Source organism: Apteryx mantelli, chromosome 1 (assembly GCF_036417845.1).
Source record: "Apteryx mantelli isolate bAptMan1 chromosome 1, bAptMan1.hap1, whole genome shotgun sequence".
In the NCBI taxonomy this organism is placed as follows: domain Eukaryota; kingdom Metazoa; phylum Chordata; class Aves; order Apterygiformes; family Apterygidae; genus Apteryx; species Apteryx mantelli.
Window position 1 is genome coordinate 204,993,156 of NC_089978.1, and position 16,017 is coordinate 205,009,172.

General features: G+C 38.0%; 1 protein-coding gene across 3 annotated transcripts in view; it reads left to right on the forward strand.

The window, feature by feature from the left end:
* Positions 1-16,017, forward strand: part of CERK (ceramide kinase) — a 49,254-nt gene that overhangs the window by 20,178 nt on the left and 13,059 nt on the right. For all 3 annotated transcript variants that reach the window (XM_067315899.1, XM_067315911.1, XM_067315903.1), the window contains exons 7-9: positions 9,449-9,523; positions 11,556-11,708; positions 12,772-12,877. In XM_067315899.1, the coding sequence (XP_067172000.1) occupies positions 9,449-9,523; positions 11,556-11,708; positions 12,772-12,877 (334 nt within the window). The remainder of the gene's footprint in view (positions 1-9,448; positions 9,524-11,555; positions 11,709-12,771; positions 12,878-16,017) is intronic.

The window sequence follows — 16,017 nt, forward strand, 5'->3', positions numbered from 1 at the left end:
AAAATATTTTTAACCTTATCTTTAGGTGACTGATTTTATGTTTCTTATATCTTTGAAAAGAATGTATCCAAACCTAAATTGTCTGAATTGCTGCTTGGAAAAAGCTTAACCCTTTCCATTTGTATTACACCAAAGGTTAGATACATAAAAGTTGTGATGTGAATACATTTTTATATTTTTTTAATTGCCTCTCTTTCATTCCCGTGGTTAGCTAGTATATAATTACTATATATAGAATTAAACTCTGATTTTATTTGTTAAAGCATTATATTAAAATCAATTTGTGTATTAAACTTACAAAAATAGAATTGGAAGTGCTCTGCCATTCCTTTCCCTTATTCAGGCAAATTTCTTCAAATAAGGGCTTTTGTTTACATAGTTTGCTTTCAGAAGAATTTGTCTGCAGGTGATATTCATGACGGTTAGAAGATACAATTAAAATACCAGAACCTCAGTATTAAGAGCTATTTCTTTGCCCTGAGGAAAAGGAAACGAACGATAAGCATCATGAAAGATTAATCTTGCTTTTTCAACAATTTTTTAACACATTTTTTCCAGTTGCACCTAAATACTATGAGCTTCACTCATATTAAAGTATTTCTAAAATGTATCAAGTCACTTTCTTCTCTTACAATGTTTTGGGTTTTGTGTTTCATTGTAGTGAGTTGCTACTCGAATGTATACTGCATGCTCTATGCCTGAACTAACATGAGGTGCAACGTTGTAATCAGTGCTATAATATAAATATTTTTCTTCAAGTCATTCAGATCCTTTAAAAATTCTTTATAACAGCATCTAAGGAAGCTGGCCTTGAAGTTCTAACTAGCATTTAAGAAGTCCAGAGGATAGTACACATCTTGGTCTGTCCGTATGCTGTACAATATTCAAAATGGTCCCATTTTAAAAGTATAGGAAGGTTCTTCTAGGAATATAGTTTTGGTGAATTTACCAAAAAAGAGAATCTACTTGCTGAATAAATCTTACCCTTTCTTAACATATCTGGCTGTCCCAGTGACCTGGAATCGTGTATGAAATGACCAAACCCGTGTATTGCAGGGTGGTGGGGAAGGCAGCATGAATTTTTTCCAGCCATTAGTGATGCAGTTCTCTCTGGTAACCATAGTGCTTACCTGACTGCCACATGATCATTACCTTTTCTGTAGTCTAGGTTGATGTGATGGAGCTCTGACCATATATTAACCCCAGGGGATCCCCTGGTTCCCAGACTAGTGCAAGGGGCTTGTTCCAAAAGAAGTGAAATTCTTAAAAAGAATTGAATTTTTCCTGAACTTTTCACTGACAATCCTAACAATACGACAAGTAGAAAAGAATAATGCAGTAGAAATCATGCATATAGGAAGACTTTGTGCATAACTCTTTAGTTCAGGATTTTAAGAAAACATTCGTTATACTAAGAACACACTGATGGAGACTAAAAGCAAACATTACTCAGGTTTCAGAGGTTAAGTTCTAAAGCTCTGTATGTATTCTTGTCTTCTGATAGATGCAGACAGTTAACTCGGTGAGGACAGGAGCCTAGAGTAAGGTAACACCATCTTAGGGACTTCAGCTTTTTTATTATTTAGCCCCTAACTGCAAGCTGTGTTAGCCTGAACAAAGGAAATTGTTGCGCTTTTGTTGCTGTGATTAAACTACATCTTGCTGGTTGAGCTGAAACGTGTGCCTACTTGAGGTTGGGTTGTCCCCCCCCCCCCCCCCCCCAATTCCACTGACACTTTTCTCTAGTCTTTTTTCCTTGCTGAGCTCACTCTAGCTTACCCCTCCAAGAAGGCCCCTAAATGGCCTACTCACAGAGATGCCAGGTGCTGTCATGTTAAACACATCTTCTTGTTGATTTCTTAGTTTGCTACATTCACAGTTCATTTCTCTAACATAGTTTTATACTAAAGAGTTCACAGCTTTACTGTAATAACTTATCTACCTCAGTGCAGTTTAAGATAGAATTAAAATCTAAAACCAGAAAATAGTGGTTTCAGTCTTGAATCATCACGTGTCCACAGGATTTCTGTTAAGAAGTCTGTTCCTTGCAGATGTTTTTCATAAATGTGTTCTTTCCTTTCCCTTAAGATGAAATGAAAACATGGCAGCTCACTCCTGCTTTTTTTTCTTCTATCTCTTCAGTAGTAGAGTTCTCTACTCTTGCTGAAACTGAAGCTACTTGAGAACTGGGTAAAGGAAAATTGTGGCCCAGAACCAGTATCTCAGTTGGGCTTGGTTCTTACATAGAAAATTCTTCCTCTTGAAGACCTATTCTTTCCCATCTCCATCCAAGTTCACATACCCTGTTCTCCTTTTCCAACTGGACTTAAGAAAGGGAGGGAAAACCAAACTTTCACATAAATGCAGCCCAACAATCCCTATTTTTCATGTGTCTCAATTTCACTATTACCTGTTCTGCTTTTCTTGAAGGGAGGATATAGATGAGCCACTGTACTTGTACAGCCCATACTGTTTAAAGCATGTTGTGGAGGAATCCTCTTACTTGTGTAAATTCCTCATGGGTCACAATTTTTATTTTTCTTTCTCCCTCATTTCTCCTCCCTGCTTTCCATTTTTGAATCGATACCTGTAAACATAGCACTCTTTAATTTTTCTTTTTTTGCTGCTTAAACCTTACCTCATTTCTTCTAGTCTGCCTTAGTCTTCAAGTAGTAATAAGACACACTTAACCTCTTCATCACTTAGGAGGTATCTCTGTTGTGTAATCAAGAACTGACCATAAAACCAATGTATGAAGCATAGCATTTCATTCAGGTTTCATCTAGCATCTGCATTCAAACTAATGCTCAATTCAGCAGGCTTAATTTTTGCTCAGAAATTGTCAATTTAATTGCACAAACATTTGAAACTAAAAGTGAAAGAAAGATTTAATACTAAAACACTTTCACCTGTATGACTTTTTTTTTGAAGAATTAGCTTTATTTCATAAACAGAAATCTTCAGGCTCTTTTTAAATATTAATGCTGCTTCTAAACCATGATTTGTGCTCTCCAGAGCAAGGACTTATCGTGATCGATGTGTGTCTAGCTAGTCTATTTCCTTAGTGTGACTTCTGGTTAAAATATCAACAATTCTTATACTTCATTGTACTTTGCTTTATTAAATAACTTGTATTTTAATTAGCATAAATAAAGGCTTCTACTCAAGTGGCCATTTCTGACTGCTGAACTTCTGTATTAGCTGCAGCCATTCTTCAAATATGCCAGTGTAAATTGAGATAAATTAGACTGATTGGTGTTGCAAACAGATTTGTTGTTAAGAGTACTTAGAGGCTGTGGCAACTTGAACAAGTTTTGCACTGTAGTGTGGAAATTACAAGTCAGTGCACCTACAAAAACTTTGAGTTATTACTTCTTGCTAATGCCATCTAGCCTTAAAGCACATCCAGCTGTGGTTTCTTACTACATTCAGGGTGGTAGTATACTGCCATAGAACTTAAAGAAATGATTTTCTCTGGTGTTAACATACAGCATTGAAGTTTCATCTTGTTGCTTTAATATTAAAACTGTAGTCACTAGAGAAAACCCAAATAGCTTTGTCCAGCTGTTCTATGCCAGGTTTAGTAATAAGAATGAGTTGTCACTGTTGTCAGAAGCACCTTTAGTAAAAGAGAACTGATTATATTAAATGCCCCTATGATCTCAGCAGCTGGAAGAAAAATACTACTGCACTCCGTGCTATGGACTAATATTAATGCAATCATTCTCTTTCCAAAAACCAAGTCTGCTAGTCTCCCCTGGGAATAGGGAAAAAATCTTCCAAGCACTAGGGAAGATTGAGGAAAAGCAGAAAAGAAGTGTTAATTGCTATAGTAATTTAGACTTCTAGTGTTTCCAGCTCCCTCTCATTGTATAATCTTTTGTTGCAGTCAAGGATATGATCTCTGTAATGTGAAGTATTGAAACATGCATTGTGATTTATAATCAGAATGTTAACATGTGGTTGTAAAAGTTGAGAATACTGAAGATGACACCACCAATTTGTTGTGTGAAGGCTAGGTAGAAAAATAGTTGGGGATTCATTAACACATTTCAAAACGAGAAAGAAGAAAGATCATGAAGCATGACTCAACTCCTATTCTAGCTTTCTCTAGGCTGTAAAATTTTTCTCGGAAAACGTGTTAAAGCATACTATAAACAGCTTTTTTTTTTTTTAAGGACTGAATGATGTGTCCACAACCTTTCTTGTCACAAGGTTTGTAATATTTAATGATCTTTGTAGTTTAATTAGCGTTTCATTTTAAGGTTGTCCAAGGTACGTCCAATTTCAATCCTTAGGTCTGATATTTTATGTTTCTTCTTTAGCATTTTAAATCAATTATACTTCTGGAAATGAGAGTCTTAGAGCATTCAGTATTGTGGAGCTACTATAAAGACAACTGAATCAAGATTACTTTTACCTGTATTGATAACTTCTCCTTTTAAATTTATCAGCATTGCATTAGCCATTTTTTGTTGTACTGTGGTACTGAACTTTGCTGAAGTGATTATGTACCAAAAAAAGTAAAATAAACAGCCCAAAGTCCTTCTGAACTGTTTCTTTTTAAGCAAGTCTGACATTCTGAAGACATTAAACTGCTTTCTTGGTTTCTGGATGCTAAAAGGAAGGTGTGTAAAACTTTAAGTAGAAGCACAACTGTATGCACAGGCCATTTATCTCTTCCTCTAAAAATAATTTAATACCCTCACTTTTGAATGTGTCAGTTTCTTGTCATTTGAAAATTGCTTCCCAGAAAAGATGCCATCTAGACTTTCAAAATACTAAATGGTGCTGGACTAAGAATAATTCTATATGCAGTTACTCTGACAGTAGCATGACTCAGCTGATATTTCTTCACTGGGGTAACTGCATGAACTGTGTGACTTTGCAAAAATAATCAAAATGGACAGAACCCCCATTGAAGCTATTAATTTTACATATTTACAGTACAGAATTCTGTTGCCATGCTAATTTGCCCCTGAGGAGTCTGAATATGCTAAAGGAGCACCTGCTCCATAACCAGACGTGTCAGAAGTATCTCACATAGAGCAAATGCTCATGAACACTAAGAGTATTTCTATTTCTTTACTAAATTTGCTATTTGTTCTAGGATCAACATCTAATTGGCTATTGCTTCTGTCATCCCTCTAACCTTTAGTAGTTGGAACTACAGTGGCAGTCTTTCAGTTCTCTGGAATTTGTTTATTTTTGTATTTAGTCATTAAAAGCAAAAAAAAAAAAAAAATAGTCCAAATAGCATGTGTATGTTTTGTTTTAAGAAAACTTTTTTGTGAGTTAGTCATTCTAAGCATTTTTCAAAGGATTAATTTTAGCACTTTGCCTGTCCTCGTTTGTTACAGATGGTAATCTTTACATTTTTTGTCCACAGTATCGTATGGTATGAACTCTTCCATGCAACCAGTAAGAATGGTCTTGCATGTCACTTTAGTGGCTTAATGGCCAATTTAAAGCTGGTGAGATGCTTGTCTGAGCACCTGTCTGCACGACTTACCTACTTGCTGTAGTTCAACAATATTTGCATGCACAGAGAGGGGTGTGGGGAAATGACTGATTTACCTTAGTTGTACCTTACTCTATGCAGTCTCATCCCTTTGCTTTCTTAAATCTTGCTGTGGCAAAAACATGTTTGAGGAGTATGTACTCTTTTTAATATTTTAAATACATATCTTGACCATTTCTCTCTGTAATTAGTTAAAAGGAAGAATTACCTTGATTAATTTTTAAATCATTTTTAATACAAATTTTGGGAGGAAAAGAAAAAGCATAGAAGAACTTACCTATGTAGGAACTGTGTGGCTACATGATACCTTCTAATAACAGACTTTGGGGAAATAGAGTAATAATGAAACAGGGCTCTAGTCTACATAAATGTATGGTAAGGATTCAAAACGACTGTATTTGTTCTACCAAGGATTAGCTACTGTGGCAGCTGTTGTGCCCTTTACACACTTACTGATCTCAATAGGCTCTTAAGATATCTGAGACAGGAGTTCTTAGTTGGGAGACTTCAGACGTTTAGTTTGGGATTTAGCTATCTACATGTGGCTGCTTAGTGCCCTTTGAGCTGTACTAGCACTATGCAAGACATGTTTTATACTAGAATAGCATTTGGAAGCAGAGCAGAGTACTCTACAGCACTTGAACATTGGTGGTTGGTGTCATTTTTAGGGGAGTTACCCTACTTACAGTAGGTTTCAATTTGAAATTCACACACACATTTTAATGCCTACATTTAGGTATCTGCATGTAAGACAGGTATCTAAACTCATGTTATAGCTTGGGGATCTGGTCAGTACAGCCCGTAGGTCCTGTGTGCATCTGCCCTTCTTGTGCAGATGTCCTGCTTCCTGAGGCACCTCAAATGGTGTGAGATGCCTGTGTGTGGGCACCCTGAATCAACCTCAGGCTGCCATCAACCCTCCTGACAAGATCTCATTGACCAAAATGGGAGCTTAGACATACAATCACATGTCCATGTACACATGTAACTACTTTTAGGTGTGTTCGCCTGAAACTCAGTCCTGCCCTTGCATACTGTTTTTTACCCTTCCAGTACACCAAAGCAAAATGTAGTTTGCATACAGAAGACCTTTCTTTTTTAATGAGTTAGGGTTCAGTTAACATGTGGATCAACTGCTTTCTTCACACTTTCCTCTGAAGGGCTGCATACCTCTGTACAATCCATGGAAGCCTCTTTTATTTTTCTCCACTCTCTTATGCTGTTGCCCTTGAAATACACAAAAATTCTAGCAGGATGTATTATCACATTTTCTCTTAGTTTAGCCAGAACAAATAACATCCATCACCTAACATTAGCCAAGAATCACACTTTGTGTAAGCTTCTTGCCCAGACTGAGTGCTCTGGCAACCCTAAGCTGTTAATCATTCCAGAGAATAGAAGGGATGTAAGACAAATTCTAGATTTACATTCTAATCTCATTTTCCAAATTAGATATATATGGATGAAATTATCTAGATTTTGGTGCATTTTGCATGTGCCTCTACTGTGAGTGCTGTTTGGGAAGTAGTAGATTCCAAATCTATTCAAGACTGTTCTAATTTAAAACTAAGAAGAAAAACATGTTTTGTCCAAAATGATGTAGAATTTCTATTTAGTTATGAAGTGTTCAAAGAGATTCAAATCCTTATGCCTTATGATATATTTCAGATACTGGTTGAACATTTTTGTGACCTTGAAACTAGCACTGTTAGGTTCATACTTGGTGTGATGTGGTGTTATGACCACTTTTATTCTCTTGGAATGTGTGTAAGGAAAAGGACTGGTTTTGTTGCTCTGTGCTACCAGATCTGACAGAGCAAAAAACCTGATATTTTACTGTTTGTAGCTAAGTTAACATTTTATATTCCACTGGCATGTCTAAGAAATAGGGATAATTTGACTGTTGGTAAACATTGATGGTATCTTTCCCCAGCCTACCATTTTAGAATCTTTGAATTAATTTCAGACTTTGGATCTAATTTTAGGTATTGGCTAGTTTCTCTGGCCTCCCTCTATAGTTAATTAATAGAAATGAACAGGAGTTCTAGAAATTGTCCAATGGATAAATCAGCTTTTTAAAATGACTACAGAAGAGTATAGGGAGACAAGCCTCCTGTGTTTAAATGCTTGTGTGAATTCCCCTCTTCTCCTCCCACCTAGTGTTTAAGACTACCTGGAAGCTCTGTCTGTATACATCTGGAATTAAGGTGAATTGGAGGTAATTCTAGCAGCAGGCTACAGGTTGATCTTGAAGAAATGAAAAATGTTGGTTGAAACATTAGGCTAGTATATTTAGCAGTAAAAGTTCAGGCCAGATCACTCAGTAACTAATTTTTTTGGTTTTTCTTTTTGAGAGCACTGAGAATTTTCTTTTCTGCTTAACTGAAATTCATGAGTGTAGGAGGCAAAATGAAATTGGCAAAATTGACAGTAACGCAGAGCTTCGGTATCTGAACTCTGATTGCTACTTTCTGCTATAAAACTCCAAATCTGGCATGATAGCATCTTCTGTATACCACGTCTGGTATGATACTGAGAGAGAGTGGAGTCCTGTTTTCTATGCAATAGCCTATACAGATAATGATACACTTGCACTATCATGTACCTTTGTCTTGTAGAGAGAGCGCTCTTTCTTTTGGTTTGCAGTTCTGTTGTATTTGTCTTTTCTTTAATTGGTTACTGGGGCTTCTTGTTCACTGTGACTCTCTTCTGCATGGTGTTTACCTGATAGTAGCTTCTTCTGTGCCCTTCATTGATAGGGGAAATTATGTCTATTTCCTGAGAAGCAAGATGGAGGGGGAAGGATTTTCCTTGCCTTTAGTGTATGCCCTGACTGCCTTCAAAGTGAGAAAGAACCAAAAGTGGATTTTAAATGATGATTGTCATTCTTCCATTTTTAGTTTTATATTTTAATTTGAATAGGCCTCAAAAAACTTTATATCTGAGGTATTCAACCTAGTGATAGCCAGTGTATCAATAGCAAATCTGAAAGCAGATACATGGAATTGCCAGCACTGACTTTAAATGAATTAGTTTTGAGGGCAGGGAAAGGAGAAATTTGATCTGGAGTTAGGTGTTGTAACAAATTATGTTCTTTGATATATCTGGCCCTGACTTCCAAGTCCCTGCTGCAGAGTAGAATTTAGAATTTAGAACTATATGTTAGATACTCTGGTTCTTCATGGTATTGGAGAGAGTTGGCTATCTCTAAATGGCACTTAACATAGCCAGCGTACTGAGTGTAGAGCGACCTAAAGCTAGTTAGTAGTGATGACTGAAAATATAGGTGAAACCTAAATCTTCCCCCTGTCTGCTTTTGGGTATTTTGCTCAAGACTGTAAAGACACAGCTCTATCCACTTTGCTTCCATATCTATAAACTAATTCCTGAAAGCAAGTATCTACTAATTTTCAAATAATAGAGTTAAGCAGGAGTCTGTGTTTTAAAATGCAGCTGGAGAAGGTGGGTATATTGACAGCCTGGAATTTACAGCACTTCCCCAGAAAGTGGGAGACTGGTCATAATATCCTCTTTTTATGAGATCTCAATGAGTAAGAAATCTTAAGCAGAGGAGAATCAGTGTATGCCTTTCTTCTCCTCCATCCATAATTGATTTAAAAAAGCTGTAATGTAATCCTGAAATCTTTCCTGTGAACTAACAACTTATTTCCCCTCACCAGCTGCTATACATTTATTGCATCGAATGAAAGTCTTTGTACTTTATATGGAGAGAGGTAAATTTTACTCATTGGAAAAAAGTTATTGTTCCAATTTAGATCATAATATTTGTATCTGTATAGACCAGATAGTGTTCTATAAAGTAAAAGGGAGCAGGATGAGAGAACATAATGCTTTTGTTTGGAGGAAGTATGACAGTAATACTTATTTTGAAAGGTATAAGTTAATTTCTAGTTCTTCATTTTTCAGGGTCAACAGATTGCATATGCTATTCGACAGTTGGCATTTCTGATCCAGTAACATCAGCTCTACATATTATTGTAGGTAGGTAGTTGCAGTTCACTGTTTTGTTATGAAAATAATTAAAATATCCCAAAATAGTAATTTTATTCAGGTCTTTCTTTTTACATGTCTGTGAAATATTATTTTAATATAATGGATAAATTAAAATATGAACTCTTTGTCCGGGATTAGGACTCTTTATGATATGAAATACAGGGAGGTTAAAAATGAATTGCTCACTGTACTGTAATTCCCTGTTTTCAGGGGATCATAACTTTATGAAACTTTGTATCTAGTGCTTAAGTTCTCATGGACTCTGACATGCATAAAGAATAGCAGCAAAATAAAGCAAGCAGTGTAAGTTATTGGAGTATATCTCTCTCTTAGAGAAGGTTATCATACATGCATGTACTTTTGAATAGTAATATTCTGTACTAATTGCCTACTTGTCCTGTGCATTTTCATGTTTCCATGCCGAGTTAGAAATGTGTCTTCTGCTTGACTGGAGTTAGCTGATAACTCAGCTGAAAGGAACTGGGGGGGGGGAAACAACTACTCTTCAGTAAGAAATGCTTCCTGACATGCTGTCAGTAGGGATGCTGACAGCCACCCTTCATTGCCACTTCTCAAGGTCCTCTGGTAATGGAGAGCTTGAATTGCACAGGGACTGAAAGAGACAGCTTCTTATATTCAGTGCATTGTGAATGGTGTCTTCCATTCTATTTGTCACATATTGAACAATCATAGTCACCGTGTTCTTATACTGAATTTGAAAAATTGTACAAGATGGTACAGTTTTTTCCAGACTTCTCAGTGGTGTCCAGTGACAGGACAAGAGGCAATGGGCACAAACTGAAACACAGGAAATTCCGTCTGAATATAAGAAAAAAATGGGAGGGTGGTTGAACACTGGAACTGGTTGCCCAGAGAAGTTGTGAAGTATCCATCCTTGGAGAAATTGGAAATTTGACCCGACACAGTCCTGAGCAACCTGCTCTAGCTGATCCTGCCTTTAGCAGGTTGGATGGATTAGGTCATCTCCAGAGGTCTCTTCCATCCTCTACTACTCTGTGATTCTATGCTTTTCAGCATAATAATGTTGTGTAAACATAAAGGACAGAATTTCTAGATGATTATTTCATTATCACTTGCTTTTTGAGTGCTTAACAGGTGCAATTTAGAAGCAAAGACTTGCAAACATGCTTCTCTGTTACTAATCTGTGATTCAATCTGTTCAGCATATGTAAAGTTTAGCTCAATGGACTAAGTTTAAACATCTGGATTCTAATATGTACATAGTATATCATAATATCTTAGCTGGATTATTAAATGTATAGATATATTTAGATTTTTAAAACAGTGTTTCTCCACTTATGTAAAAAGGCTAAAGATATTTAACATTTGTAATAGTTATGAGGAGGTTATCAAGAAGATGGACCCACACTCTTCACAGTGATAGGAGCATGATGGCAGGATGAGAGACAATGAGGTGAAACAAGAGATGTTCAAACTGATTCAGATAAAAAGAAAAACCTTTCACCAGAGGATGTCAAGCAGTGGCTTGACAGTGGTGCCAACCAGGTGGCTGTCCACAGAAGGCTGTGCAGTCTCTGTTCTTGAAGGTTTTCAAGACCTGGCTGGATAAAGCCCTGAGTAACCCGGTCTGATCGCAGAGCTGACCCTTCTCTGAGCATGATATTGGACTAGAGACCACCTGAGGCTCCTTCCAGCTTGAGTTTTCCTCTGATTCAATGAAATGTAGGATTCAGGAATACTCAAAAATTGTGCAGATGTGGTTTTGACCTCTTCTCCTATCAAATTCGCTACTACTACTACTGCATGGTTAATGAGTATGAATTCTTCATTATATATTTTTAGTATAACAATCCTTCTTTTCACTTATTTAATCCTTTTTAAGTATTAAATGTTACTAGTCTTCAAAAATATTTTTCCCTTTCTACATGTATGTTATAAGGGAACCGTCAGGAAAAGAAATCTATAACATTAAAGTTACTATGTCCTGTTTGCAGTTTGAAACAAAATTAGCCTTAATAGAAACTTCTAACCTTTATAGGTGACTCTCAGCCTTTGGATGTCTCCTCTGTACATCATAACAACACATTTTTGAAGTACACCGTGTCATTGTTGGGTTATGGTTTTTATGGAGACATATTAAAAGATAGTGAAAAAAAGCGGTGGATGGGTCCGATGAGATATGACTATTCAGGTAATTTGTGTAATTAATACAACCTTTTGTTTGCATGTAAGCATATTAGAACAGTTGATACCCTCTTTCTAAATCATGCTTCTCTGCCTCTCTGAAGCTTTTAAACATAAAAGTCAGACAGAACATGATTTTACACTCCTCCTTGCACCAAGCACATTGAATCACATAATGTAAAACTCTGTATCCTGGGGATAACATTAGTAGTGTGCTCATTAAAGTTATGTTGAAATTGACTGTTTCTATTAATAAATTAACTGTTAGTTAATATTTTCAGTGTTATATGAGCTTTATAAAGAATTAAAAAACTTATGTTGAACTGTAATAAATGATAGTTACTGCAATTTTCATATTGTTGGGGAAAGAACCTTCATTTTAACCCTTGAGGTTGTTGGAAGCAACCCTAATCCAAATTTGGTTAATTAGCTTTTCTTTAATGAATATAATTGCTAGCACTGTTCTATATTGCTAAAAGAAATGTGTTGGTAGATCTTACCTAATAATAGCTGCCAAAAAAGTAACAGCTTTTCTGTGCTAATCAGTTGAAGAGAGGTAGGCACTCCTCTGTCTTAGATGTTCAGCTGATGGGATGAATTATGTTATTAATGTCCTTCTTTTTTTACTGATTTTAGAGAGAGCTGACTGGTTTCATCTAGTTAGCTAATATTTAGATAAGTCCTATACTACTGGAAAATATTTTTTATCTTTGCTTTTTTGCTTTGTTTTGTGTTAGGAAAAAAAGTTACAAAAGCAGATTTTAACCAGTGTAGGCCAATTTTAAGATTCAACAGAGATGTATAGCTGAATTTTTTTAGTTGGCTTTTAAAGATATCAATCAAAGTAAAGGCACTGTAGGCCAGTTTTTAAAAGTCTTAGGTTTGGGGAGTTTTACTTCCTTTTCCTCTCCAATCTAAACATCAGAAAACAGAGAGCTATAAGCTTGAGAACAGCCGCTATTGTTTTGCAGCCCTTAGGGAAAGGGAGGAACAACAGAGAGATGTATGTAGTGATGTTTGCAGTGTGGATATATAATAACTAAATTCTACTTAATACCTTTTTTATGTAGGCTTCAAGACTTTTCTTTCTCATCATTGCTATGAAGGAACAATTTCTTTTCAACCAGCAAAACACACACTGGGATCTCCACGAGATAAAGATAGCTGCAGAACAGGGTAGGCCAATGTTTATCTCTGGATATTTGACATGAACTCTGTGGAAAGGCCCATAAGTAAGAGGTTACAGCAATTTTGTTTTTCTAATATCAAAGCGTTTGTCCTGGAAGAGACAAGCTTTTAAAAAAGAAGTGAAGTTTCTTGACTGATTAAAGAGAACACCTTATTTTAGCAGGGCAGTTTAAAAAAAAAAAAAAAAAGTAACTCCTCCCCCACTCCCTCCCACTGAATTTTAAATGAAGCAATATAACAGCACAGTGCTCAATTGCCAGATGCTGAAGATTTGGTACTATGTTACTGCTAATAAATGAGAAGTCTGGATGCCTTATAGCTTCAACAAATAGAAATAATTATTCAAAATTGCTCAAATGTTGACATTTTAATTGGGTCAGCAATTTCAGTAATTGTTTTAGTGTCATGACAACAGCTTGTTGTCCTGAGGGTAAATCCTTTCAGGAATCACTCCCTATTTAGTCTTTTTTATGGACTACCAATATCCTGTGCAAATCATGTGTGATAATCTTCGCCTGTTTCTCCAATTGGGTGGCCTGATTGAATCTCCTAGCCTTTCTTCCTTTCTCTTTGCTTTCAATTCCTTGAAGTTATGCACTAGTATTTATTCTTCTTCTTTATATGAATGAAGCTGACAGAGAGGTAGCAGTTGTCACAGCAGTGAACAGCAGGATACAGAGAGGCCCAGAAACTCTGCTGAAGACTGTATGGAACTTCTTGAGCCTGTGCAGTGCTGGTGCAGTGACATACTGCAGAATATGCTCTCCAGCACCAACTGGAGCAACTGCCCTGACACATCAGGTGCTTTGATGCAGGTGGAGCTCCAGAAGGAGGATGACACCATCCAGGTCCCGGGCCGGGAGTAGGGAGTGCCTGGTGCCTCTCCCTGAAGCTGGGCCTGAGGGTAGTGGTGGCCTTACCTGTAGAAGGCGTGTTTTGGTCAAGACACAAGAATTGCCAGGTGAAGAAAGGAGGTGAGCAGGCTGCATAGCATCAGAGGGGATGAACAGTAGATTGAAAGAGTCTTTGCAGAGACCCTGCAGAGGTGAGAGCCCCAATCCTGCAATGGAAGGGAAGACAGCTAGAAATTTTGCAGAAAGGTGGAGACCAGCAAGATGGGAGAGACGGGAAACCTGTTCCTTCTGCCAAAAGAAGGAAGGCTCCTTCTCCACGTGTAGGTCTGAAATTACAGAACAGACGCATCCTGTGGGAAAAAGTGAGGAGAAACAAAACTGATCAGGGGAGGCAAACGAGCCTGAACCAAAAGGCCACATCAGCAGGGAGAGGCAGGTGATAAAGGAAACCATCTGTCAACCTGACGTGATGTCTCAGGAAGTTTGTTGTTTGCCAGGGGCCTGAATGTTAAGGAGAGACTGTGAAGGCCTGTCAGCCCTTGGATTGTTACTCCTTGCTGCTTATCCACATGAGCACCAATGATTCTTTCAACCCTGAGCATATCAAGAGTGACTCTAGAGCTCTGAGGACATGGGGACTATGTGGTATTCTCCTCAATCCTTCCCGGGAGGGAAAAGGTTCAGGAAGAAGGGGTTGCATCCTGCCAGTCAACACCTGGCTGCCAACATTAGGTGTCAAAGACAGGGTTTTTGCTTTTTTAACCATGGCATACTCTTAGAGGAACAAGGACTGCTGGGGAGGAATAGGACCCATCTGGCAGAGTAGGACAGCCTTTGCAAATAGGCTTTGTAACCTGGTGAGGAGGGCTTCAGACTGCTTACATTAAGGAAGGGTTACCATACCATGAAGAGAAGAAAATGATAGAGAACACTGAGAAAGTATCTAGTAACAAAAAGGCAGGAGGCTCTTACGCTCCCCTTGTGAAAGCAGCATGACTGAGGGTCCATCTCAAGTGTCTGAACGCATGCAACATAGGAAATGAAAAAGAATTATAAGTCCATGTGCAGTTGCAGAGCTATGATCTCATTGAGATGGCATAGATGTGAAAGGATTGCTCACATGCTGTTTGGATACAGGCTGTTTAGGGGGAGAAAGGAGGTTGCACTTTGTGCAAAGAAGCAGCACCAATGCATGCAGCTTTGCATTGGAATTGGGGAAGAGCTTGCTAGGAGCTTATGGGTAAGGATCAGGGAACGGACCAACACAGATGACTGTGGCTGGCATCTGCTACAGACCCCTGATCAAAAGGAGGAAGTAGATGAAGATGCCTTTAGGCAGCTAGAGGAAGCATCATGAGTGCAGGCTCTAGTACTCATGGGGAATTTTATCCACTCTGATAATTGCTGGAAGGACAATAGGACTAGGCACAAACAATCTAGGAGATTTCTGGACTGTGTTGATGATAGTCATCGCACAAATGATTGACAAGCTGGAGAAATGCTCTTCTGGACTTGTTCCAAACAGGGAAACTGGGGGATGTGGCGGTCAAGGGCAGCCTTGGCAGCAGTGACTGTGAGATGATGGATTTTAAAATCCTGAGAGAAGTGAGTAAGACAAATAGTAGAGTTGCTACCATGAACTTCAGGAGAACAGATTTTGGCTTATCCAGGGATCTGCTTGGCAAGATCCCATAGGAGACTGCCCTGGAGGGCAAAGAGGCTCAGGACACCTGGTTGATCTTCAAGGATGATCTTCTCAGACCACGAGAACTGTCCATTCTGACATGAAGAAAGTTGAGCAAGCATGGCAGAAAGCCGACATGGATGAACAAGGATCTCCTGACTGAAGCCAAACGCAACTGAGAAGTAAACAGAAGGTGGAAGCTGGAGTGGGCTGCTTGGGGGGAACACCGAGACATTGCCCAAACATGAAGGGATAGAATTGGGAAAACTAAAGCTCAGGTGGAGCTGAAATCAGAGAGGGATGTGAAGGGCAATAAGAAGGAATTTTGTAAGTATATTGGTTGTAAAAGAAGGCTAAAGAAAATGTGAGCCTGCTGCTTAGTGGGGGAGGAGACCTAGTGACAAAGAACATGGAAAGGACTGAGAAGCTCAATGCCTTCTTTGCCCCAGTTTTCACTGGTATAGTCTGCCCCCAGGCCTTACATGTCCCCAAGCCTGTGGACAAGGGGAAACATACACTACACTGTACTATGTACTACATACACTACATACACTGACTTTAGCAAGGACTATGATACTGTCTCCTGTACT